General features: G+C 51.1%; 1 protein-coding gene and 1 non-coding gene across 13 annotated transcripts in view; both read left to right on the forward strand.

The window, feature by feature from the left end:
* CAMTA1 (calmodulin binding transcription activator 1) overlaps positions 1 to 24506 on the forward strand; it is an 813334-nt gene that overhangs the window by 393705 nt on the left and 395123 nt on the right. For all 12 annotated transcript variants that reach the window (XM_045063671.1, XM_045063669.1, XM_045063670.1 and 9 more), the window contains one exon: positions 16396 to 16531. In XM_045063671.1, the coding sequence (XP_044919606.1) occupies positions 16396 to 16531 (136 nt within the window). The remainder of the gene's footprint in view (positions 1 to 16395; positions 16532 to 24506) is intronic.
* Positions 10184 to 10290, forward strand: LOC123387395. Its single transcript, XR_006601854.1, has one exon. It is a non-coding gene; the product is annotated as a U6 spliceosomal RNA (small nuclear RNA).

Here is a 24506-nt window from a genome sequence, read left to right on the forward strand (position 1 = left end):
AGGGGGTCTTTACAGATCCCCTCTGCCCCCAGGCCTCGTTAGGAACCCACTGGAGAGATTTGGGGAGGCCCACCATAGTTAATATGCCTTTCCGGGTCTATGGGAGACTCCAAATTAAAGGATATGGCTCCTGCCTGGGGTTCCCAGGCTTCCGGGGAGGCAGCCGCGTGGAACTCACTGGAATCAGACACGGACCGGTACAAGGAGGGTCCAGATGGAGGCCTGTGTTGCCTGTGGAGGGGCAGAACGGGTGGTATTTAATTCCGTGGAGGGAGACAGTGAGAGTGTAGCATTTGAGATAGGCCTTGAAGAACCCAACGGGATTTTGGCTTTGGTCAGGGGTGGAAGAAAGGGACTTTTAGGCTAGGATGATACCCTGTACAGTGACACAGAGACCCGAGGATACATGTGCAGGTGGCCCACTGGGGCTGGGTCCCTGGTGCACAAGGCCATTTGTGCCAAAGGGCAGCGAAGCAGGCTGAGCCCAGTTGGCAGAAGGCTTTGATGCCAGCCTAATGAATGGCTCATTCAGTGTGCTGACAGTGTGTGACTAGGACTTGAAGGTCACGCTGGAGCAGGCCAAGTGGGGCTGGTGCAGTTCTGTCCCAGGGTGGGCAACTCAGAGGCGGGAGGGGAGAGCAGGGGGTGGGGGACAGTGATACAACGTCACCTCCCTGTTTTGTGTCCTGATCGTCCTGGTGGAAGCCTGATGATGCTTGCCGGTCTGCCGAGATCGGTGAGATGGGACCTCTGTTCCCAAGGGCCCCGGAGGGTAAGACTCAACCCTTGAGTGCCCGATGATGAGGCAGAGTCTACAGACTCTGGGGTGAGGAATGGGGGTCTGGGGGGTCAGGCAGGTGGGTGAGGAAGGGGAGGGGAGGGGGAGGAATGTGGACCTAGAGGGGTGCCAAGCCCTTGTACAGATGGCAGGGAACAGCGTAAGCATCCCTAAAAATTCAGTTTTCCAATGACAGAGAGTTTTCTTTTCTCTCTTACTACGAAACAGTACATGCTCCTGTGGACAAATTAGAAATACAGGGAAGCAAAAGGATAAGAACAGACCTTTGAGTCCTACAGGCGCAGCTAAACATTGGTCATGATGTGGGGCCTGACATTCATTCTCGCTTTCATCCAAGTGTTTCTTCTCGGGCCTTTGAGCTGGTTGAGGCCCAAAGCATGGTCCTTTGAGGCCTCAGTGGGTAATTCCCAGGGGTCCTTCAAGTTCAGGGATGGAGCATTGGTGTCACTGGGGGCTACTGAGGCCAAGCAGCCGTGTGGAGGGTGCCCGTGTTGTGAGCCCGTGGAAGATTCTGGAGCTGGCACTGGGTGTTCAGAAGGAAGGCGCCCTCCCCCCAGCCTGGAGAAAGCACCCCTGGTACTCTTGTGGCCCCAAAACCCTGGTTCAGAGGCAGCAGCTTCAGGATTCACGGCCCCAGGCTTTGGTTGCAAAGCCTTGCTGGAAAGCCAGATGAGCCCTTGCCAATTAAAGGGAGCTTCTGGGAAGCAGGAAAGAGGGTTAGGGTCAGGGATGAGGGGTGGAGGGGAGGAAGCTGTCTTTGAGGGGACCTAGCAGCGCCTAGCTCTGGCCTCCAGGCACTGGAGGCCACTTAGCATCCCTGTGTTCTCCCGGACGGCTCCTCTGGGCTAACCCCTCTTTCCCGCAGCCCTCCCCAGGCTGGCCGTTGCTCATGGAGAAGCTCCTTCCCTGCCTGTCTCCCGCCATCTGGAACACCCCCCTGAATGCTCTGCCTCATCAGCCCTCCATCTGCACCAAAGGTCATTTCCCTGATTCTGTTATTAATCCCAGCAGCGTTTACCGGGGTTTTCGGTCTTCCATGTGGGAGAAGATCATTGTTCATGTCCAGGCGGAAGTGAGCACTGCAGGTCGTGGCCTTGGGTGGAGGTTATCACTCCGGCTTCTCCGCCCAGGAGCCCGAGCCGGAGAGACTGCAGAGAAAGTAGTTTCTCAGCCCAGGTAAAGGGCAGCTCAGACGATTTCTGGATGCACCCTGCAGCCTCTGGGCTCCACGCCAGCTGGGCACTGAGACCTGCTGCCTGTGACTTCTCTGAGAGCCCAGGGCTATGGCCATCAAGGCCTGTCCCGGGAGCAGACAGGGTCTCTCCTTCTTGAAGTTCTCCCTCTGAGCTCAGAACGACTTGCCTCCAGGCCTGCTTGTGGTGGGAACCTCAGCAGCCGGAGGGGGAGGGACACTTCAGTGCCTGGGCCATGGCAGGCCGAAGAGAAGCCGTCCCAGGGACCCCGGGTAGCTGCATCAGCATGAAGAAGCAGCTTGGGTCATGTGGCAAGGAGGGACTCCCAACTCAGGGTGCCCTGGAGCCCTCTGTGCGGATGGTGTCTTCACCCGCTGATGATGGGGTTGAGGTCGGGACGGGGCCAACACTGTCTGGGCCGGGGCCGGGCACAAAGGCCAGGCAGGAGAGAGGAAGGAAGCCGGCATGCTGGCTGGGTGGGACGGTTCTAGGCCTCCTGGGCCCTCCGGGCACTCACCACCTGTTCTGCTAGTGCGAGAGTCGTGTGATGCTTTTGATCAGAGTCAGTGCTGTGACTGCCCAGTGATGAGATGGGTGGGGGCAGAGGTCACTTTCCACCCTCCAACCCCCGTATCTGATGGACCAGGGGCTGACTTCATTCTCTAGCCTGCAGCTCAAGGACTTTGAGGCATTTGTGCCCTCTGAGACGCTCCCAGAATGGGGAGCCGGTGGCAGCCACCTGTCAGGGCTGTGCCGGGGAAGGAGAGGACTCCTGTGGCTCGGACAAGCCAACAGGGCCCCTGGCCTCCCAGAGGCTACCGGAGCAGGGACAGCTCAGCCTGTCCAGTGTCACAAGGGGGGACCCACAGGGTGCTAGTGGAACATGTGTTGGGGCTAGCATTGTGGGGAGACCCCTCCCCGTGGTGGTGGGCCCCACAGAGAGAGCAGGGACCATTGAAGGACTCTGGGGCTGAGTGGTCCTTCTTGCTGGGCGGAAGCTGGCTGCCATGCTGGAGGACACAGCCTGGGTGACCAGCACACGCAGGGATGGTCTTCCTGCGTCCATCTGTGCCCCAGACCCCTGGGCCCAGCTGTGCCTGGGCTGGGTGCTACTGTCAGCCTGGGCAGGGCTGGCCCTGAGCTCCCGCTGGCAGGATAAACCAGCCTTCGTCCTGGCTATTCCGTTTGCTTTGGAGTCAGAAGCGTGATTTACTCGAGAGCGCTTTTATGGTTTCTACTGAAAAAAAAAAAAAAAGTTACTAGACAAAACGATTCTATTTTAATGCACAGCATTTCTATCCTGGGTTATTTTCCATAGAGCACTTGCCCATGTATTGACGGATTCCCTTGCTAGACTCTAAGCTCCCTGAGGACCAGGACCAGCCTGCCGGTGGCTCCCCAGGGCTGATCGCGGTGCCCGGCGTGGAGGGAGACCCTGGAAGCGTGTGGAGAGCCGAAGAGCCTGGTGTTGGCAGTGACCTCTTTGCATCTCCCTGGAAGGTGGCCCTCCCTGATGTTCACACAGCTGCCCCTGGCAGATCTTCTGTCTGCCCATCTTTCTCTGAATAGTTATGGATTATGGAAAAGAAGAACAAAGCCCATTAAGAGGTTCCCCTACATTTGATGTGAGGAAGTTTTCATCAGAACGGTTCCATTTATTGGCCTTTAGCGTACAGCCTTATTCCCTTCCTCAAAACGAATATTGCCTTGTCTCCTTGAGAAAAATTGATTTCACCCAGGAAGGAGAAGAGCAAACTCCCTCCTCCTGCTTTTCTTCTTCTATTTTTTCCCTCCCACCGAGACAGAATTTATCTCCTAGGTAGGTGGGGGGGGGGGAAACCAGGAATAATTGGACCAGAAGCTAATTCCCAGAGATTCATTGTCTCGAACGCTCCCACCAGAATGTGGGACGCTTGCCTTGAGTTGCATGCTAATGATAAATGACAACTCTAACAGACCGTCACATTGAGATGTTTAGTCCTTCCTGCTAGGAGATGACACATTAATTTTCCCTCAGATTTACATTGGATTATTAATAAAATATCAGTGTTGGAATGTGACAAGTGAGGGTCTGTAGAGGTGCCAGGCTTTGTTTAGGGGCACAGATTTTAGCCAAATGAGATGTCAGTGGGGTCAAATGTGACCCAGAAGCTGGTGGCATTTGAGTGGTCCTCTTTGCACTCCACTGGGCTCGGGCTCCCGTAACCTGGGCTGCGCTGAGGAGCAGGGATGGAAGCTTCTTTCTCTTTCCAGCAGGGATGAATCCAAAGAAAGGTGATGCCATATGTTCTTTCTCACTTTTTTCTTCTGCTTTGTCGTCAACCAAACACTTTACGTGGATGCAGCACTTTCTGTTTGTTTTCAAGAAAAGAGAGGACTTCCTTTGTTCCAGCCACTGAGTTTCTCCAGTAACTAGCTCATTTGCTGAGCAATTACAGAGTGTTTACTGTTTACATGGTGTGATGGCAGGTGCAGGAGACACAGGGACACAATCTGGGGAAGCCGGGTCCAGTGGGTCCCCCCGCTTCTCTGCTCAAAACCTTCAGGGGCTTCCCAGCCCTGCGAAGGTGAAGTTCAGAATTCTCAGAGTGGGTGGGGGCTGGTGGCTGGGGGGGACCACCCTGCAGAGCCTCCCTGTGACCCCTTCCCTATGTGTGCCCCACGCTGTGGCCCCACTGCGTGAGCTGCAGTTGCAAGGGCACAGTTAACTTGCGTTGTCTTAGGTCTTGTGTCACACTCGCACGAACGTCCAGGCTCCTCACTGCTCCTCCTTTGCTGCTGGGGCGGGTCCCCTACCTGGTTCATTTGTGTCTTTCATCACACTTGGAGCAAAATCCACCTTCCTTCAACCCCAGGCCTGCCCGGCTCTCCCCTCTGCCTGCACCTCCACCGGCTCTCTGCCTCCAACCTGCTTCTCAGGCCACTGGCCGGGCTGCTCTCTCTTTCCCGGGAGCCCTGGCCTTGGCCTCCGGTCAGATGCTGCGTCCCAGAGGAGGTCTCCAGGCTGGCCCGCTTCCTTCTCCTCCTCTGGCCCCAGCGGGTACAGGACCCGCCTCTTCCTCCCCGATGGGACAGCAGGCTTCACACAAACCGGGCTTAGGACACTTCTGTCCACAGCAGCACCTAGAGTCCCTTAGCAAATGCCTGGCCCGTAATAGCTGCTCAATAAATATTAATTGAATAAATCGCTGAAGGTCGTAATAGAATTTCGAGCTGAGCGCCCCGGGAGCTCTGGGGAAGGAGCTGTTAAGGACTCCCTGCAGACTTGCCCTGCACTGATGGTCATTACCACCTCCTCCTGTGGGCAGTCTCTTTCCAGTGACCCCCAGTCTCCATTAACAGGAACAAAACTGCGGTCAGCAGGCTGCACGGAGTGACCCTCGGGAAAACAGATTGGCTTCGGCAGCTTGAGCTGTCTCCTCATCCTGCCGTCAGTGCCCCACAGAGCCGTCCTGGCCTGTGGGCGGGAGAGGATGGCACTGCTCCCCGGGGGTCCCCCTGGCCTGGCCGTCCTCAGGGTACAGGGCGGCCTGCGGGACTCGGCTGTCCCCACCTCCGTTCTGGAGCATGGAAACAGGTGTCAGGACACCCTCCACCAGAGCCCCTGGGGACGGACGCAGCCGGAGCAGCGCCAGCAGGCGCAGGCACTGACGGCTGGCGGCCTAGGGGGCTTTTAGGCATCCGAATCTACCCAATCGTTTGTTTCCTGATAAGAAAGCCTCTTTTACGATTTTCAATTTGCCCTTATTTTAATGAAAAGAAGCTGGGGTTGGACCGCCCAAGAAGGAGCTAATCAAATAAAGCAAATTGGTGTTACCTTCTCTTGGTCCCTATTATTTCTATGGCTCCAGCTGGAATTTATTATGAAAAGCAATTGGTTTTCATATCTGGCCGATAGCAGACCCAGCCGGGCCTGACAACCCTTTCCGCCCTATCGTTCCATAAATAGCTTGCGGTGGCCGACTGCGGTGGGGGGAGGGGAGGGGAGGGGAGGGCACGGAATGCGCCCCACTAGCTTTCCTGCTCCTTGTCCCCCAGATCGGGAAGACCCTATAAACAAGTCAGAAGGAAACACCAGGTTGAAAGTTAATAAGCCAGCTCCTGTCCAAGAGACTCGGGCTGTCGCGGTGGCTTCTTGGGGTTCCATTTCGCGTCCTATCAACCTTGCTGCATTCCAGCCATCAATTACTGCTCTTGCTGGGTCTGTGTGCAAGGGAGATAAGCAGAGGAGACATTCCTTTTCCAGATTCCTTTCCTCTCCTTGCAACAAAAGGAAGAACTAAAGGAACAATTTAAATCGGGTTCAGACGATCCTTCCTTTATATGAAATGTTCTGCCGTGAGAGGGACCGTGGGCTCTGAAAGTACCCTGGGGGCGTTGCTACTAGAGAAGGGGAGAGGGTACCTGGGGATGTGCCGGGGATTTATGGCAAGATGCCAGGAAGGGGTGCAGCGGGCTGGTTCGCTGGTTCTGTTCTTACCAGCTGTGTGACCTTGGGAAAGTTAATTCCCTTCTCTGTGTCCCAAACCTTCTCATCTGTAAAGCGAGGCTAACAGTATTCATCTACTACAGCTGTCATGGGACTCCCAGGAGAAGCGGGTAGGAAGGGCTTCACCTCTAGCTAACACACTGTGAACGCTTGACAAATGGCCCTTCTTGTTGTCATAGCAATTGTTGTCATGCTGGTTATTGACATTTTGGACTAGACCACGTACTTCTAAAGGCACACTGAAGTCAGGCCATTCTGTGTTGGAAAGACGAGAAGGAGAGGTGTGGGGACGCGTGTGCGGACTGCCGCGAAGTCTCTAACTGCCCCCTGGGGTGGAGACTTAGCCCTGGCCTCAGGAGCAGCATCCCCTGCTCTAGGACACTTTGTGCCTTGTCACAGGAGGCTGTTTCACATTTGGGGTCGGGGCCGGAGGCCATTGGAACGGCAGGAACTGCATTTCCCCGTACGCAGGCCCTTCTCTGTGCCTCCTGGTGGGAGGGATGGGGCCAAGGGCAATAAATAGAAGAGGAGGAGGGACGGGAGCCTGCGCAGGTACGGGAGCCTGCGCAGGTCGGCTTCCAGCTGGGAAAGGGGACTCTCTGGAGATGCTCATCGTTTAGAAGCCATCCAGACACTGCTTTGGGAGGCTTGCTAGGAACGAGGACCTCATCTCTTCTCCAAGGGAAGCCACAGGGACACATCATAAGAGTTCAGCGGAACAATAGCTGAGCCGCCAGATCCAAGCTTTATAGCACCAAGTCTGCTCCCTCTGGGCCAGGCCAGGGGAAGGGGCTGACAAGAGACTCCAGGAAGCCCACGGATGCTGGGGGAGCAGCCTGACCTCAGCTGTCTGCGTGGAGTATAAGGTGGGTGTCAGGGTCCTGGAAATGAGCCATTAGTGACAGGAAAAGGGGGCTTCTAGGAGGAATGGCCATGGACCTGAGCTGTTTTCAGCGCACTGATATCTTTTCTTTTTTTAAAATTTTACTTTATTTTTTCAGTGTTCCAAGATTCATTGTTTATGCACCACACCCAATGCTCCATGCAATACGTGCCCTCCTCAATACCCACCACCAGGCTCACACATGCGCCCCTCTCCCCTCCAAAACCCTCAGTTTGTCTCTCAGAGTCCACAGTCTCTCATGGTTTGTCTTCTCCTCTGATTTCCCCCAACTCCCTTCTCTCCATCTCCTAATGCCCTCCGTGTTAGTCCTTATGCTCCACAAGTAAGTGAAACCATATGATAATTGTCTCTCTCTGCTTGACTTATTTCACTCAGCATAATCTCTTCAGTCCCATACATATTGATACAAAAGTTGGGTATTCATCCTTTCTGATGGAGGCATAATACCCCATAGTGGATATGGACTACATCTTCCTTATCCATTCGTCTGTTGAAGGGTATCCTGGTTCTTTCCAGTCTGGCAACTGTGGCCATTGCTGCTGTAACATTGGGGTGCAGATGGCCCTTCTTTTCACTACATCTGTATCTTTGGGGTAAATACCCGGTAGTGCAATTGCAGGGTCATAGGGAAACTCTATTTTTAATTTCTTAAGGAATCTCCACACTGTTTTCCAAAGTGGCTGCACCAACTTGCATTCCCACCAACCGTGTAAGAGGGTTCCCCTTTCTCCACATCCTCTCCAACACACGTTGTCTACTGTCTTGTTGATTTTGGTCATTCTAACCTGTATAAGCTGGTATCTCAATGTGGCACACTGATTTCTAAAGTTAGACTCAAGCTCAGGAAACAGTGTCTGGACCATGCCTTTTGTAGGATTAACCTAACCTTGGCTGCAGTTCCCCGTGGCTCCATAAATTCCTATTTAATATCCACACCCCAAACCTCTCAAGAACACCTCACTCCTCTGATCTTCTGTTATCAATTGTCTCCTATGCACCTAATTTGAAAAATGTATTTTGCCTTAAAGTGGTGGATGAGTGTGTGGGTGCCTCCAACAGAAGGCCTCTCCAATGTGTAATGTTTTGGTCATACCTACAACATGCCACTTCAAAGTCCAAGTCTCACCATCATTGCTCCTGGCAGTGGGACCCTAGAAAAAGGGGCCGAGTTATCATTATTAGTACGTATTACATGGTGGATAGCATGCTGGGCACCTTGCATGCATAATGTTTACTACAACAGAGAGACCAAATGATTTGTTCAAGGTCCTACAGCTCATAAAGAACTGAGCCAAGATTGTAACCTTGGGCTCACTTCAAATCCCATGATCATCTTTTTTAAAAAAAATTCTTATTATGGAAAATTTCAAACATCTACAAATATAGATAGGGTAGTGTAATAAACTCCTAAGTACTTATCATCCACTTTCAATGGCCAACACATGGCCCATCTGGTTTCAGCACATTCCCCCCATGACCACACACATTATTTTGAAACATATCTTATACACTACACAATTTCATCAGTAAATGCTTCAGTGTGTAGCTCTAATATATACTCTGCATGGCAGTTATCACTCTAAAAAACTAATAGTTCTAGATACATTAAATGCCTATAACAGTTGAAGATTCCAGTTTCAAAAATACCATGTATATGTATATATTTATTTTATTTTATTATTTTTGTATTTGGCTCAGTATCTAAGTAAGGTCTATATATTGACACATCTTTTGTCTCTTTTAATCTATATATTTCTACTCTAGCATTCTCTTATTCTCTTTTTTCACTCAATTTATTGAAGAATCCAGGTCATTTGTCCTGCAGAGCTTCCCACAATCTGGATTTTGCTGATTATATCCCTATGGTGTCCTTTACCATGTTCTTCTGTCCTCTGTGAATCTTAGAAAGTGGTAAATCAAGAAGTCTGAGTATTTCAAACTAAAAAAAATTTTATTTCCTACAACAAATTGTTCTACCATGGACACATCCTGTCTGGTTGTCTCTCTTTTGTGATATTAGTCACTGTCGATGATTCATTAAGAATAACGGGTTGTAAAATGGTGACTTTTTGTCACTTTTTCATTTATTGGTAGTAATACTTTTACAGAGAAAGTCCTCACTTTTTTTGTGGTTTGTTAACTCAAAGGAACAGTTGGTACAGAAAAGGTGAGATAAATGCCTGATTCTTCCTTCTAATCCTTTTTTAGTTTTCAGAATAATGTATTGCATCACTAGTCTCCTCCAACAATGATCACTTAGTTTTTTTGTTTACGTGCTTTAGTTTCATTATGAACTTATGGATTTAAATATATTTAATGTGTTTTAACTCAAAGAAGCTGCTATTCTTATTGACACTGAAATTGGCCCATTTTTGGAGCCTTTTCAGTTTGGTTCCCAAGTTCTTTTTATATAATTTAAAATCTTTGACACAGCTCACATTATAGTTAATGGTGAAACTGAGTGTTTTCCCTCTAAGATGAGGAGCAAGACAAAGGTGTTTATTCTCACCATTTCTATTGGAGGGTCTAGCCAGTGCAATAAGGTAAGAAAAAGAAATGACATGGAATGCCTTTGAATGGAAAGGAAGAAGTGAAACTCTATTTATTCATAGGTGACTTGACTATAAATGTAAAAGACCCTAAAGAATCCACAATTTTTTTTTACTAGAACTAATAAATTAATTTAACAGAGTCACAGAATACAAGGTCAATATGCAAAAATCAAATCGTGTATCTGTCTATAAGTGGAAATGTGGGAATGAGCAATCCAAAAAGGAAATTTAAGGTAGACAATTCCAGTGCTCCCTTCCGCAGCACATATACTGAAATTGGACTGATACAGAGGAGATCAGCATAGCGCCTTCACAAGGATCACACACAAATTCATGAAGTGTTCCACACTTAAAAAATAAAAAGTAAACAATTCCATTCACAGTAGCATCAAAAGGGAAAAAGCACTTAGATAAATTTAATTTATAAAATATAAAACCTATACTACAAAGTCTTACTGAGAGAAATTAAAGATTTACACAAATGGAAAGGCGCTCCATGTTCCGCGATTGGAAGTGATTAGAAGATTCAATATTGTTAAGGTGGCAGTTCTTTCCTAATTGATTTTTAGACTCGCTGCAACCTCTATCAAAATCCCAGCAGGCATTTGTGTTGCTGCAGAAATTTTCAAACTAACCTTTAAAGTTTCTACAGGAATACAAAGGACCTATAATAGCGAAAACAATTTTGAAAAATAAGAGCAAGGTTGGAGGACATATAGTCCCTGACTCTGAAACTTACTACAGAGCTGCAGCAATCAGGGCGGTGTAGTATCGTCATGAGGATGGAAAACAGAGCAAAGCGTGAAGTCCAGAAATAAAGTCTTACGTTTATGGTCAATGTATTTTCATCTAATGTGCAAGTATAATCCAATGGGGGACAGGACAGCTTTTTTTTTTTTTTTTTTTTAAAGCAGAAACAAACAAGAGAAACCAAATGGCGCCGGGACAATTGGATGTCCGTGTGCCAAAAATCAACTTGGGTCCTTTTCTCACACCATACAAAAAGTTAACTCAAAATGCATCATACATTTAAATATAAAAGCTGAAACTATAAAACTATGAAGAAAACACATGAGAAGATTTTTGTGACCTCAGGCTAGGAAAAAGAAATTCTAGATATGATATTGAAAGAATGATTCATAAAAGAAAAAAAAAATCAATACATTGGAAATTTACCAAAGTTAAAACTTCTGCTCTTTAAGAGAAACCCATAAAGAACAGAAAAAGTCACAGACTGGGACAAAACATTTGCGAATCCGATGTCTGATAAAGGACTTCTATCTAGATCTTATGGAAATAGCTCTTAGGAGGCGCCTGGATTAAGCCTCTGCCTTCGGCTCAGGTCATGATCTCAGGGTCCTGGGATCGAGCCCCACATCGGGCTCTCTGCCCAGCGGGGAGCCTGCTTCCTCCTCTCTCTCTGCCTGCCTCTCTGCCTACTTGTGATCTCCGTCTGTCAAATAAATAAATAAAATCTTAAAAAAAAAAAAGAGAGAAATAGTACTTACAACTCAAAAAGAAGAACACAACTCAATTAAAAATGGGCAAAAGATTCAAATAGACATTTCACTAAGGAGCTTCTGTGAATGGCTAATGAGGACATGGAAAGACACTCAGCGTCATTAATCTTTAGGGATATTTAAATGAAAACACTGCCACATACCCAGGAGGATGGCCATAACCCAAGAGACAAGACAGTGCCAGAGGCTGGGCACGGTGTGGAGATGCTAGAGTCTTCATTGAGCTCTAGTCAGAGGTACAACAGCGCTGCCCCATTGGAACACAGTCTGGCAGTTTTAGGTTTATGTTCTCTGATGTGTCTGTCTTTCACCTGTTGTTGCTGGGTTTTTGATCATGCTGAGGAAGTTTTCTCCACTTTCAGGTTATAGAGAAACTCACCTGTATTTTCTCCCAGTAGAGTGATTTTATTTACTACATTGAGATCTTGGTCCACTTGGAATTCATGCTGCTGTACAGTGCGAGGGATAGATCCAATTTTATCTTTTTCCATATGCCAGTATCACTTAGGAAAGTCGTCCCCTTCCCCTACTGACTTGCAATGTCTCCTTCAGTGTGTACTAAATTTGCATATGCAAGTGGGAATATTTCTGGATCTCCTAGTCTGTTCCCTTGGTCTTTCTATGTATTCATGTGTCAATTCTATACTTTTGAAAATACAGAGGCTTTTTAGGACTAGCTAGCTCTACATCTTGGTCCTCTTTATTCAAGTTTTTGACTATCGCTGGTGTTTTTTCCTTTCCTATAATTTTTATAATAAAATTCTCTAGATCCAGCAAAAATCCTTATGGGATTCTTGTCATTACCTTTTATTTATAAATTAATTTTGGGAAGATTGACGTTTTTATGACCTCTCTCTTCCTGTTACGTTATGCTTTTGCACTCCCTGAACCTAACTTGTCCTGTAGACTTTTGTAGTTTTTGTCCTCAGGTTTTCAGAATTTCTTATTAAGTTTATGCCCAAGTATTTTGTTTCCTCTTTCTCCATAGTGCTTACTGTCTGATGTAAGTCATACAGCACATATGCGACGGCGTTCTCCGTCATTCCTCTTGTTTCATTTGTGTGTGTGTGTGTGTGCGTGTGTGTGTGCATATCACACACACACACACACACTATTGATTACATATCTTCATTTTATATCTGCTTGTTTACTTTCATAATTCACGGTAGTTTCTCCTTTGATCCCATGGTCTTTTTACTAGACTGCATGAGTGTTACTGGTCTTGCCAGCTATTAGTTTCTCAGCTTCAAAGTGTTTTTGGCTAGAACCCTGTCATTAGAACGAAGCTCCCTGTTGTCCACAGTTTGTCCTCTCTGCTGTGATGGGGGACTTGGTTGTCTCCCGGAGGCTCTCTTGGACGGCAGCTTTAGTCCTGGTTTCCCCCTGGAGAGCCTGAGATGGGGACTTGCATACCAGCCATTTATCTGAGAGGGGGTCCCGGGAAACACCAGCAGGGGGCACGAGCGTGAGGGAGGAAGGAGAGGAATACAAAGGAAGGGCTCTTGTCCAGCAGGTCTCCACTCGGGCAACTGGAACGTAGGTTCTGGAAGACCGGGTAGAGCACCCAGAGTCGTCCGAAGCATGGGGTGAGGACACCTGGGATTGCCTCAGAGTTGTCCCAGTTGCGCGGTGAGGAAGCCAGGACTTCACCCGCCCCCCCTTCCTATCCCCTTACTGGGTGCAGGATGCTTTCAGGGCCTTAAAGATTACCCTGCCAGTAGAGCAAACCAGGCCTGGCCTCACAGTCTGTGCTAAACCAGGAGACTTTCGGGAGGCTCTGGAGTCACACTGACTCCGAGTAAATCCTGTGCAGATGCTTTCTGGGTACAAAGGCTTTGTTCCCTCATCTGTATGTTGGAAATGATGACAGTATCACATGGATTGAGATGTAGCTGTGGATGTCATTGTGATGTAGATACAGGTGTCGACATCGAGACACACAGTGGGGTGTAGAAGGAGCTAGAGACACAGGCAGATACAGCTGCAGACGCCGGTGTAGACACCCACATGGAGGCAGAAGGAGGCACAGGTATAGACGGGGGCATAAGCATGCCTGGGGCCTGCTCCCTCGCTGGGACTGCGGATCCACCAGGGGCAGGACTTCTGTGCCTACTTGACCCTCTGTCCTCAACTCTGTTCCCACTTCCCCGCTCTTCTCAGGTGAGTGTTACCTTTTACGCTGTTACCAGATGTTCTCAAGCCCTCCCCTGACTGGCCCACCCCTCCCTCCTCTCCTGGACCCCTTCCCACCAGCTCCGGCTTACCCTGGATTATCTTCTGGGATGGCACTTCGGCCTCGCTTTCTTCGAGCGGTGGGGCCCCTCTGCGGGCTGGTTTTCTCTTAGGACCTGAGAACTCTGGAGGGAGGGGCCTTCCCCATGACACAGAGCCGAGGCAAGTTCTAATAAAATCAGAGTGCTGGATTAAACACGATTACGTTGCTCATTATGGCAAGTTAAAGTGATGATTCCATTTATTAAGGCCATTTAAGGTGGACACTTTGGTTCCCCGTGGGATTGTGTCCATCTCAAAGTGTCGGGTGACAGGGCCATTCTCGCATTCCTAGAATGCAAAGGGCAGGTCGCTGGAGGAGGATGGTTTCCTTAGGTGGGTGTCATTGTGGTTCTGACTGTGGACGTTGACAGTATTTTGGGAAAGTTCAGTCTGTCTGGGTCATACAGTCATGATCTGGGGACAGCTGGTCTGAATATACTGCTGAGGGTCCCTAGCCATATTTATTTTTGATCTTTATTTTTTAAAAAGATTTTATTTATCTATTTGACAGAGAGAGAGAGAGAGAGAGAGCGTGAGCACAAGCAGGGGGAGTGGCAGGCAGAGGGAGGGGGAGAAGCAGGCCCCCCGCTGAGCAGAGAGCCTCCTGCGGGGCTTGATCCCAGGACCCTGGTATCATGACCCGAGCCAAAAACAGATGCTTACCCGATGGAGCCTCCCAGGCGCCCCACTGACCCTGTTTAGAAAGGGCGGGCGGATGGCGCAGATCTCTGTATAGCCTCTTCGCTCACGAGAAGTTGGACTGGATTGATGTTGGAACAGACCAGTTTTCTGGGACCAGTGGAGTCCCTGCAACTCCATGGATGTCTTCCTTCCTGGTGGAGGGGGAGAGACGAATGCAGAACCCGTCTACTTGATCGGATACATTCCTCCGCTTGCTCCTGAGGCCTCGGCCCGGAGCACAGCAGCTGCATGTTGGGTTCTCCCAAGAGTGCGAGCCTAGAGCAGGGCTGAAGTGGAAAGAAGCAGGCACAGCCGGGCCCACGTTTGAGCGTACTGCCCTTTAGAAATGGAAGAATACTGTAGGGTTTTCAGTGCAAACTTGTAAGCTCCAGACAGACGGTCAGGTGACAGCATTGTGACAAGCGTGTGAAGCCATTGCCCAGTTGTTTTAGTCGGCCCGACTTAGGGAGGAAACCAGCGCTGACACAGACCAACTGCACCGTGATCGGCAAACAATGAAGTGGTGGGAGTCGCTGTCGAAAGTCTGTCGTTTCCATTGGGATTGCTGTTCGGTCATCAGCTTGCTGCTGAAGGACACTGCCGCTGGCTGGATGGGAACGGCCAGTAGCCGCTGTCACCCCAGCGTGACTTTCTTTCCCTTACAGACCATAGAAAAGTAAGACCTCACTGGCCAGTGTTGGGTGCCTACTTGTGAAATTCCCACTTGTTCAGGGGAAGAGGAGGCTCTTGCCCCTGGAAGCCTGGCCGGCCTGCCCTTTCCACATGTCGCTCCAGCAGAGACCCAGAAGCCCACCGGCCCTGGAAGAAACACCCTCTTATGCCTTGTCTGCGTGAAGAGCCCTCGCGCAGTGGCTGGAAGCGACATGTGCCTGGGCTGGTCTCCTGGGCACACAGACTCCCCCGTGCCCCTTTGTGCCAGGGTTTCAGTCTCAGAGGGACCCGGAGCTGGCTGCGGGGCGCGAGCGGTGTGCTATGAGCCTTGGGGGGACTCGCGGGCTTCCTTGCCAGCCGCAGGTGGCCCCCCAGCCGCCGCTTTATTCTGGAAGGGGCTCACCATGGACGTGCTGCCGGAGGAGTTTGGTTCTTTCTTTTTTGGGGGGTTTCCAGCCCAAAGCATGTGCCCGCTGCAGCTGCGGAAGTATGTGCGGACGTCCTCTGCTCTCTGCGATTGGCGCACAACTTCTTTTAGGAAAAGTCAAGGTTCTTTCTGTTTGTTCTTTTCAAACGGCACTAGAGCGACTGGCCACGCTCAGCATTTAGCAAGTGGGAAGTGGGCTCTTTTCCTAAGGTTAGGGTGGCTGTGGACCAGACACACAGACAAATGTACCAGGCAGGACTGAGCCTTCCGACAGCCAAGCCCAAATGTGAAACAATCAGGTACTTAGCTGGCCCGGGAAGAGGGGCTGTGGACGTTCCCGTGAATCTCACAGTGATCTAAACGCGGGCAATGAATCAAGAGCGCGTGGCCTGGACGGCTAGTCCTTCCATTGGTCTGTTCTTAACATAGTCATCTAGCGTCTGCATTAAACTTATTTATTTCCTAATGCCGGGTGATGGATTAAAAGATGTGTAGAAAATCTTTCTACAAGAGATAAGATATTGCCGGCTGCCACAACACCCCCGGCTCTTTTTGCTTTCTCTTGCTGTTTTTTTCTACTTTTCAGCGCAGAGCTGAGACCCCCACATCGTATATCTTGATTAGATGGTGGATATTACTAAGGGGATGTTTTTTAAGCCTATCATTGACACATTTAATTCATTAGGTACCAAATCCACAAGCAAATTTTGGCTGGCCATAAAACATGGTTAATCCAGGAGCTGCAATAAAAGGTGAAAAATTATGTCCCGGCAAATGTGGAATATTGCTTTTCTGTAGAGACTTTTACTGGTCTACGATATCTTTCTTCATAAATTTTTCTTGTGCTCCGTTCCCCTGGTAACTTAACCATTTGTTGTTTCCAGACCACAGAATGGCTCAATGATCCTCTACAACAGGAAGAAAGTAAAATACAGGAAGGATGGATACTGCTGGAAAAAGAGGAAAGACGGCAAGACGACCAGAGAGGACCACATGAAGCTGAAGGTCCAGGGAGTGGAGGTAAAGGCAGGAAGGCTGTCTCGGTTCGCAGATGTTGCTTCTGGGCTGCGAGGACGCGGAGTCGCTTTGGAGTAACTGGCTGCCAGTATTTTTGTTTGCCAAGACCCCGTTTGCTGTTTTGTTTTGTTCGCTGCCTTCTTACCCAAGAGTCTCCAATCCGGTTGTCCGTGAAGGCCAGGTTTAGCTAACGTCCTCGTGTTTCTTGGGAGTCCTTGATGTGCAGACTGGTATTTGCTAGGCCCCTGCAGAGTCCTGTGTTGTGTGTATCACAGAGGGACATGGAGAGTGTAGGAGCGAGGGAGAGGGGCCGCCTGAGGTCTCCCTCTCGAGGTGGCCTGGACCTGCCCCTGTTGAGTGGGTCCCTTGGGAGCTGGTGATCTCCAACCAGAGCCTGGCTTGCCTCCCTCTACTAACGGCCTCTGCTCTTTCCCTCTGGGTGTTTGGACCTCAGGGAGCTCGAAGGTGTTAAAGATAACTGGATGGGATCTCAAGGTGTGCGGGATTCTTGTGGCTGGGGTAGAGGTGGGTGATGTGGGTCACGTCTTGGGATTCGTGCAAACTTCAGCTTGGGTCCTGGGGGAAGACAGGGAACAGGCTGGCTCCTTTGCTGTTGTTCTGATGGGCTCTCACTCTGGGCGGCCGTGGAGACATTCTCCCGAGGTCGTTTCCTTGTCTGAGGGCCCGAGCCACGTGCCACCGTGGGAGAGGGAGAAGGTATGAATCACGGTGCCTTCTTGGCCTGCTGGTTAGCGAGCATCCATGTCTCAGCTGTGCTTGCTGATCCTCGTAAGGGATCTCCCCCACAAAGGATCTCCCCCGTGGTCCGGTGCTGTGTCCCGCCAGGAGCTGAGAAGCTGGCCTGGGACCCGTCCAATATTTTGCACTGATGAAAGCCAGGGATTGTGGAGGCCATTGGTGTGTCGGGCCCCCAGCCTGCCGGGACTGATCACGTGGACCGTGAGCCCACTTGACTTCAACGGCTCCCACTCCAGGCTGACGTTCTTTGTGACGCACTTCGTCATTGTGACTTTTTCTATATTAATCACGCGCTTTTATGGCTGTTAAAAATAGCATCCAGCGGCTTTTATTATATTACCCCACAGAGAGAGATAGCTTTTGTTTTTTATGTGTGTGTGTGTGTGTGTGTGTGTGTTTAAATACCCAATAACAATGCTTTCTAGAGAAGAACAAAGAAAAGCCCGGACACGAGAAATTCCTCTTCGGTACGCTCTTTCGTGTTCTGTGTTTGCACAGCGTGCTCGAGTCAGCTGGTGAGACACGAAAATGCAGATGGCCCCAGTGTGCTGGGTCTAGCTCTAGGACGGTGACTGGGGATCATACCCGCTGACCAGCCAGGGCTGCGGGGCGCGCGGGGGCTCGGAAGGAACAGAGTGGGCAGGACACGTGCGGGGCTCTTGCTGGCACTTGCAAGGTTGCGGGAGCTCACGCCAGAGCTGCACCCTCGGCCCTGTGCCTGCAGGTCTCTGGCGGGGCTTGTCCTCGGTCCTATATAAGTCGGGAACTTCTGGTCGTCCGCGGAGACCGGGTGGAATTCTCCCTTGGCAGCAGCTCCGAAGCCCAGGGCCAAAACCTGTCAGTGTTCCCTTTCTTCCCTCCCGTGATAAATGAGAATTGTCACTGGGTGGAATCAGAATGACGTGTGGTTGTTTTTAGGTCCTGTTTGTGTTTGGAGTTCTTTGTGGCTCATGCTTACCGTCTCCCGTGCGGACACCTGTAAGGGGGGAGCTGGGATCCTCAGGACCCTAGGGAAGGGACAGCAAGGGGTTTCTGTGACTTCCTGAGCATAAGTGGCCGTGCGGAGTGGGAACGGGAGAGGGGCTTGGAGACCCTTGGTCGGCCACATGTGGGGCCTGCTTTCTGGTTCTTGGAGAAGGAGGCCACCACGGCAGGCCCATGGTGTGGCCCAGGTGGGCGGGGATGACCCGAGAAGCTTCCAAGTGAGATGGGCTCAAAGCTCAGCTTTTGAGTTTGGGTAGGACTGTGTCCGTGACTTACCTAATATTCTAGGCTCCCCTTTCCACTTAGCGCAGGGGTCTGGTTGACATCTTTGTTGATAGGTACAGCCCCATCCCCTTTCCCTGCTCTGCAGTGTGTCACCACGGACGCATTGGAGCCACTCCCCGCTCAGCGGACTCTTAGATTCGGCTGAGCGTGTCAACATTACAGTGTGTCAGGAAATCAGCTAAGACATGTCTGCTTGTCCACGTGTGCAGCCTGGACCTGCCAGAGTGGCCGTGCGCAAGGTCTGAGCATCTTGCGTTTTACTGGACACTACAAATGGCTGTGCTAATTACATGTCCAGCAGCACCAAGAGTCACCGTGCCTTCCCTACCCGCCGATGGACACACCTAGTTATCTGTGGGGATGATCACGTCGTGTTAGTGGAAGTCCTTTGTGATGGGTTGTCTACCACAGGCATAATTTTAAAGCAGCTGCAAGGAAAGACCTTTTTGGCAAGAGCAGCCCCACATCTCACTGTGCATTTCCTGCATTTGCTCCGGTATGTACCGGTGGCAGGGAAGCCCAGAGGTCATGCGGGGATAGGGGGCAGTGGTCCTCTCTATGTGGGAAGTCGCCGTGCGGACATCCATGGGGCTCTGCGTCTCACAGGAGGAGGCTTCCGGGTGGGAACCCCGACTCCTCCTTCAGTGGATTCAGCCAGATGGTTCCCAGGGACTCAGGACGTCCATCATGCCAGGCTTGGGACCAGCCCCTGCCCCTGCCGTGGGGGTGGCAGACGGTCCTGCTCAGGGTCTCGGAGATGTGCTTTTTCTTCCACTGAGCTGGCCTCCTCAGTTCAAGGGCATGATAAAGATATTCCGATCTACCGTTTAGCATATCACTTGCTATAAGCCTTCCCTCAGGCCAGGAAAACTTCCAGCCCTGTTCACGGAACTGCTCAGCAGTCCGGCTTCTTTTGTTCTCCCAGGCTGGGGCCCTAGGAACACGCGGCAGCTCGAAAGCCCATTGATTTTCTCAGCCAGGCACAGGAGGGGGCAGCCCCGCTTCTGAAGCTGACGAGCTGTTAAGTCCACGATTAGTCGTCTTGTCTGTAAGCCACGGAGAAGCTAGCTCGATAAGGTTTCCAGGGACGGCAAAGGTTGGCAGGGAGGAAAAAGAAGGTGGTTGTGATGTCAACGTTTCATGAGATGAAATCGCAGCAGGCCGGAGGTTGGCCCTGCTCCCCAGGTAGAGTCGTGCCTGCTTCTCTGGAGCCTCGATGCGGGGAGGGGCTCTGGGGGAGGGGACTTCCTGAGAGCAGAGGGGCAGGTCTGAAGCATCCCCATGCCTCCGGGATTGCCACACTGTGGGTTAGGTGAGCTGGGTGAAGTCTTTGGGCCGAGCCGGAAGAGTTCATGTACTTCTCAAGTTCATGGAGCTGTTCTCTGGCCCCAGAAGCTTCTGGCTCTATTCAGAACCTAGGCCAGCGCTGGGTTCTCTGCTTCCTGACCCCTCCTGTGCCAGATTCCCACAGCAGACAGGAACCCCACACTTCGTAAGCTGCTGGTTTATGAATCCCCAGCTCTCCTATCTCATTCAGCCCTCACCGAAACATCCGTGTAAATTTCCCATTCTTAACCCATCTCATAGATGAAAAGACTGAGCCCGACAAGGTTTCTACTGCCCCTCTATCCTGCCCCAAATCAGCATGGGGCCACGACTTGAGCTGAGGTTTCCCTGGTCGTACAGCAAAAGCTCTTGCCATGACACCTGTTGCTCCCAGGTGTTCTGGAGGGATCTGCGGTATTTTCAGATCAAGTCAACACCTACTCTCCATCCATCAGCCAGCTGCCAAGCGCCTTCCATCCAGCACATTGTGATAGATACTGAAGATGCAGCGTTTCGATCTCACGGTCGCGGGAGGGGGAGGTGATGGCAAAACCTCAAGTCCGCATCTCCGGCGCCAGATCAGGAGGGGTGTGTTGGAGGAATGGCACGCCCGCCCTCGTGGGGAACACAGAGGAAGCATCCCTCAGGCAGACTCAGACGCCAAGAAGTGACCTAAACACAGGGAAAGAGGCACTGGTGGGGGGGGGCAGGAAAGCAGCAGCAGGGCTGGGACGCTGTGCTGGGCGGTGAGAGCCTGTTGAACCCCAGCTGACATGATCTGAAGCAACAGGTGGCCAGAATCGCACCATGTCAGGATCTGTCCTGGCCCCCCGTGGACCACATGCCGGCCTCTCAGGAACGAGGCCTTCTCGCCGCTGATCCTGAGGCACCCTCGCCACGGCCCATCCTGCCTTGGTGGCCAGTGGGTGTCACGCCCAGAGGCCGTGGGCTCAGCAGCAGGCAGTAGGGACAAAGACATCCTTCCCCCACACCGAGCCCCTGCTGTGCTAGACCGGGGGGGGGGGGTGCCCTCGGCCTGGACCATCTGCCCAGATTGGAAAGTTTCGTTTTGCTGACCTGTTCGTACCTTCTCGAAGAACGGAGAGCCACGTGGACTTCTTGATAACTACCTGAAAGCCCGAAGCCTGCTGGGAGCCCCACAGCGGCGGTAACAAGGTTATGCGTTTGGACTCAGCCTCATTAAAGTGATGTTCTTTATTTGGACACTTACTCCACATATTAAAAAGTGGGGAAAAAAAAAAAAACACCTCTTTCAAAAGTCGGAATGATATTGTAGTTACCGCATCAGGAATTAACAGGGCATGAAATAACTGTCTGCCTCGTGGCGATGCCGGATCATTCCAGCCCGGCGTGCCGCCGGAAGATAAATAGGCATCTTGCTGGCCGCCCAGGGAATGTGTGTGAAGTCGCCGGCCGCATGCATGTGGGGGGCCCCGAGCCGGTTCGGGAGACAGCTCGGAGCAGGTCAGGAGGGAAGGTGGCCGAGCCGCTGGGCTCCCGGGTTCGTCACGTTGCCCTCAGCTGTTTTGAAGAGAACCGATACTTCTTGCACCCGTGGGTGCCCGTGGGGCTAGTGGTCCCCGCCGCGGCCCTCCAGACTCGCCACGCGCCTGCCGGTGCTACTGTGGGTCACTCCTTGCTCCCAGCCTGTGGTCGCCACGGCCCCGCCGAGATGTCTGACGCTTGCGGGGGCTTCTTCCCCGGCTCCTCCAGCCGGCAGTACTCATGCCCCCGTGTCCGTAGCCCTCATCCGTCCCTCTCTTCAGGAAGTGCTCTCGGACTTGACACTGTGCTGTCCGGTTCAACAAGCAGGTAGCAGGCAGCCCGTGTTTCCTGGGTGCGGGGAAGTCTGTATCTGGTGTTGAGGCGCTGGACGGCCTATGAAGGGAAGAATAGAGAGAGGCAGTTAAGACGCGGCCTCACACTTGACAAACGTACAGAGACACAAATCAGGGCATCTCAGTGAGAGGCGCGAACTGTCACCGGAGGTTTTGGAGTGTTGGCATGGGCTGCCTTCCCCTCCTGGAGGACAGGGTCCTGGCCGGTCCCCCTGCAGGCCCTTGCTCTGAGCGGTGGCATCTGCTGAGTGACCAGCTGCCTTCCCAGTCACCCCTCGTGTGTGCTCCCCCCCACCCCTGCTGCTGAGTCGTGGGGAGTCAGACATGCTTATCCTCACGGGGACTCCCACTCAGGCCTTGGATTTCCGATCCTGCTGCCTCTGCACCGGTGGCTGAGCTGCTCAGGTTTCGTGATGCCAGCCTACTCGGCGGTACCTCGGACCATCTCCCTCAGCTCTCTTCTGGCTTCTAATCATCTGAGCTTCTGTGTCGTGTTCTGCTGGTGCACGAACACGTTAAAACCTAATTTCCTGTTACCTGGATGTGTTTTGGTAGAATCAATTCAGGAACTTGGATCCATAGTCTTTCTTTAATTTCTAATTACTTAGCATCCCTGGTGACATGTCCCTACCCAACTCATATAATTAAATTTTAACTAATAAATAACATTAAACTAGTGACACTTCGAAGCAGCAACAGCCTTGGTTCATGTGCTGCCGAGCTCACGGAGGCCCAGCCAGGATGGCAGTTTTGTTTCTTTTTAAGGCTCTGTCTTCCCCGACCCATGGCAGTTAACAACAACAATGACAATTATGGCAGCATTCATGCAACACCTACTGAATACCTGCTCCTGTCCTCCCCATTCTCTGTGCGCTGTCCCGTACCACGACTTGCCAGCGTCCCCATGAAGTAAGCGAAGCCGTTTTCCTCTTCCTTGCAGAAGACGTGATGAATTTCCGGGAAGATTAAGAAATGTATCTAAAGATGCCCAGCTGGTCAGTAACAGAGTCGAGATACTACCCCAGCTCTGGAATCCCAGCTCTGGGATCATGAATTCCCAGTTTCCTCATCACCAGACCACATGGGCTTTCAAAAACGCCTGCATACCCAGAAGACGTGTGCTTAGGCCAGGGGGGTCCGGGGGCGTGGGGTTTGAGCTGCAGCGCCATGCCCCCAAGCACAGGTCTCAAGTGAGACGGGATGGGGATAAGGAAGGTCTTTAGTAGAAGCGGGCGTTCCCTTCTTTATAACCCCAACCTGTCAGAGGAGAAAGAGCTCCTCGCTCACCGTTCCTCCAGCTCAGGGACCCGGCACCCTCGGGCCCCTGGGGACTGCGAGAAGATGATCTGGAGGCCTCTTGCCCTCCAGTGGGTGGGATTCTGTCCCCCAACACTCCAAATACCTACAGACCTGCTGTCACTCCTTAGCTCTGATGTCAGCCGGGTCCCATAGGAACTTTTTATATCCCCATGCCAACCTTAACTGAGGGACAACGAGTTGCATTTCTCTCTCCCACTATGAGTTGTCAGCGTCTATCTGTCCTGAAGCCATAGCTCTCGAGCTTCCAGGCATGTCACTTTGGCACGGGGATCTGTGTGCTCACGCTCCCTATGCAGGGTTGCCAGACTCAGTGCATGCACGTGTACACACACACACGTACGCATGATGCCCAGGGAAACTTGAATTTCAGATAAGCAATAAATAATTTTTCAGTTCAAGTGTGTCCCATGCAGCCACCTGGGACACACTTACACTTACGTATTATCTGTTCCTTGTCTGAAATGCACATTGGGCTGGGTGTCCTGTATTTTTTCCGGCAGCCCTCTGACCATCAGAGCAGTTTCCTTTGAGTCTTTGCAGATAGAGATTTGACTGTTTGGGTACTGAAGACTCGAGCAAGAGAGTTGGTTTATCTCCAGACACAAAATCGATGCAGGGACCATAAAAACCAGGAAGGGCGCTGGCCACGGCTACAGAGAAAAGGCACTCCTGGCAGTTTCCCAGCAAACCCAAGGGCTGCCAGGCCTGGGGACCCCTTGCTTTCTCTAAAAAGAGAGTCTGGGGCCACGAGGACTGCCTGAGGCCCAGGTCTTGCCCAGTGGAGGCTGCTGCCTCCAGGGCGCTGATCTCCCACCAGGGATGTTTGAAGAGCTTGTTGGCAAAGAGGTGCCAGAAGATTTCGAAGGAGATGTGTTTGTAGTTTCAGCCTTCCTCATCTCTCTGGTAGATTACAGTTTGTAAAATATTTTGTAATTTCCTTTTTTAAACTTGATTTGAGCCCTATTGAGCTAGAAACTCCCTGTTGAAGGTAGAGCAGCAAGATATCAACTTGGTATGCTGAACTTGTATTTAATTATTATCATAACAGTCCCTTAACATGATTGCAGATTAGCCCACAAGGACATGAATGGAAATTTCAGCATATTCAATTACAATGGAAACTCTTGAACACCACTGTCAAAATTCACCCAAGGGTCTTTCCTTTTGGGCCCCAACATCCAGCAGGCACAAAGTTAGACGTTACTCAGAACACATAACCTTGATTCTGTAAGAATAATTTACGGCCTCATCCAGAAGCTGGGGATGCCTTTTAAGAACATGATATATATCCCACCCACCTCGGTAAATGACCAGATATGGCTGCTTGTGTTGGGTAAAGGATATCTCTGGCCTTCACTTGACCGAAGAGTAAATTATTGATCTTCTCCACATCTTTCAAATGCCCTGATGTTGCTGGGGAAATGGACTCCTCTCATTGGCGGCTG

The sequence above is a fragment of the Mustela putorius genome, unplaced genomic scaffold (genome assembly GCF_011764305.1).
Source record: "Mustela putorius furo isolate JIRA1106 unplaced genomic scaffold, ASM1176430v1.1 tig00003853_pilon_pilon_pilon, whole genome shotgun sequence".
NCBI classification, from domain to species: Eukaryota; Metazoa; Chordata; class Mammalia; order Carnivora; family Mustelidae; genus Mustela; species Mustela putorius.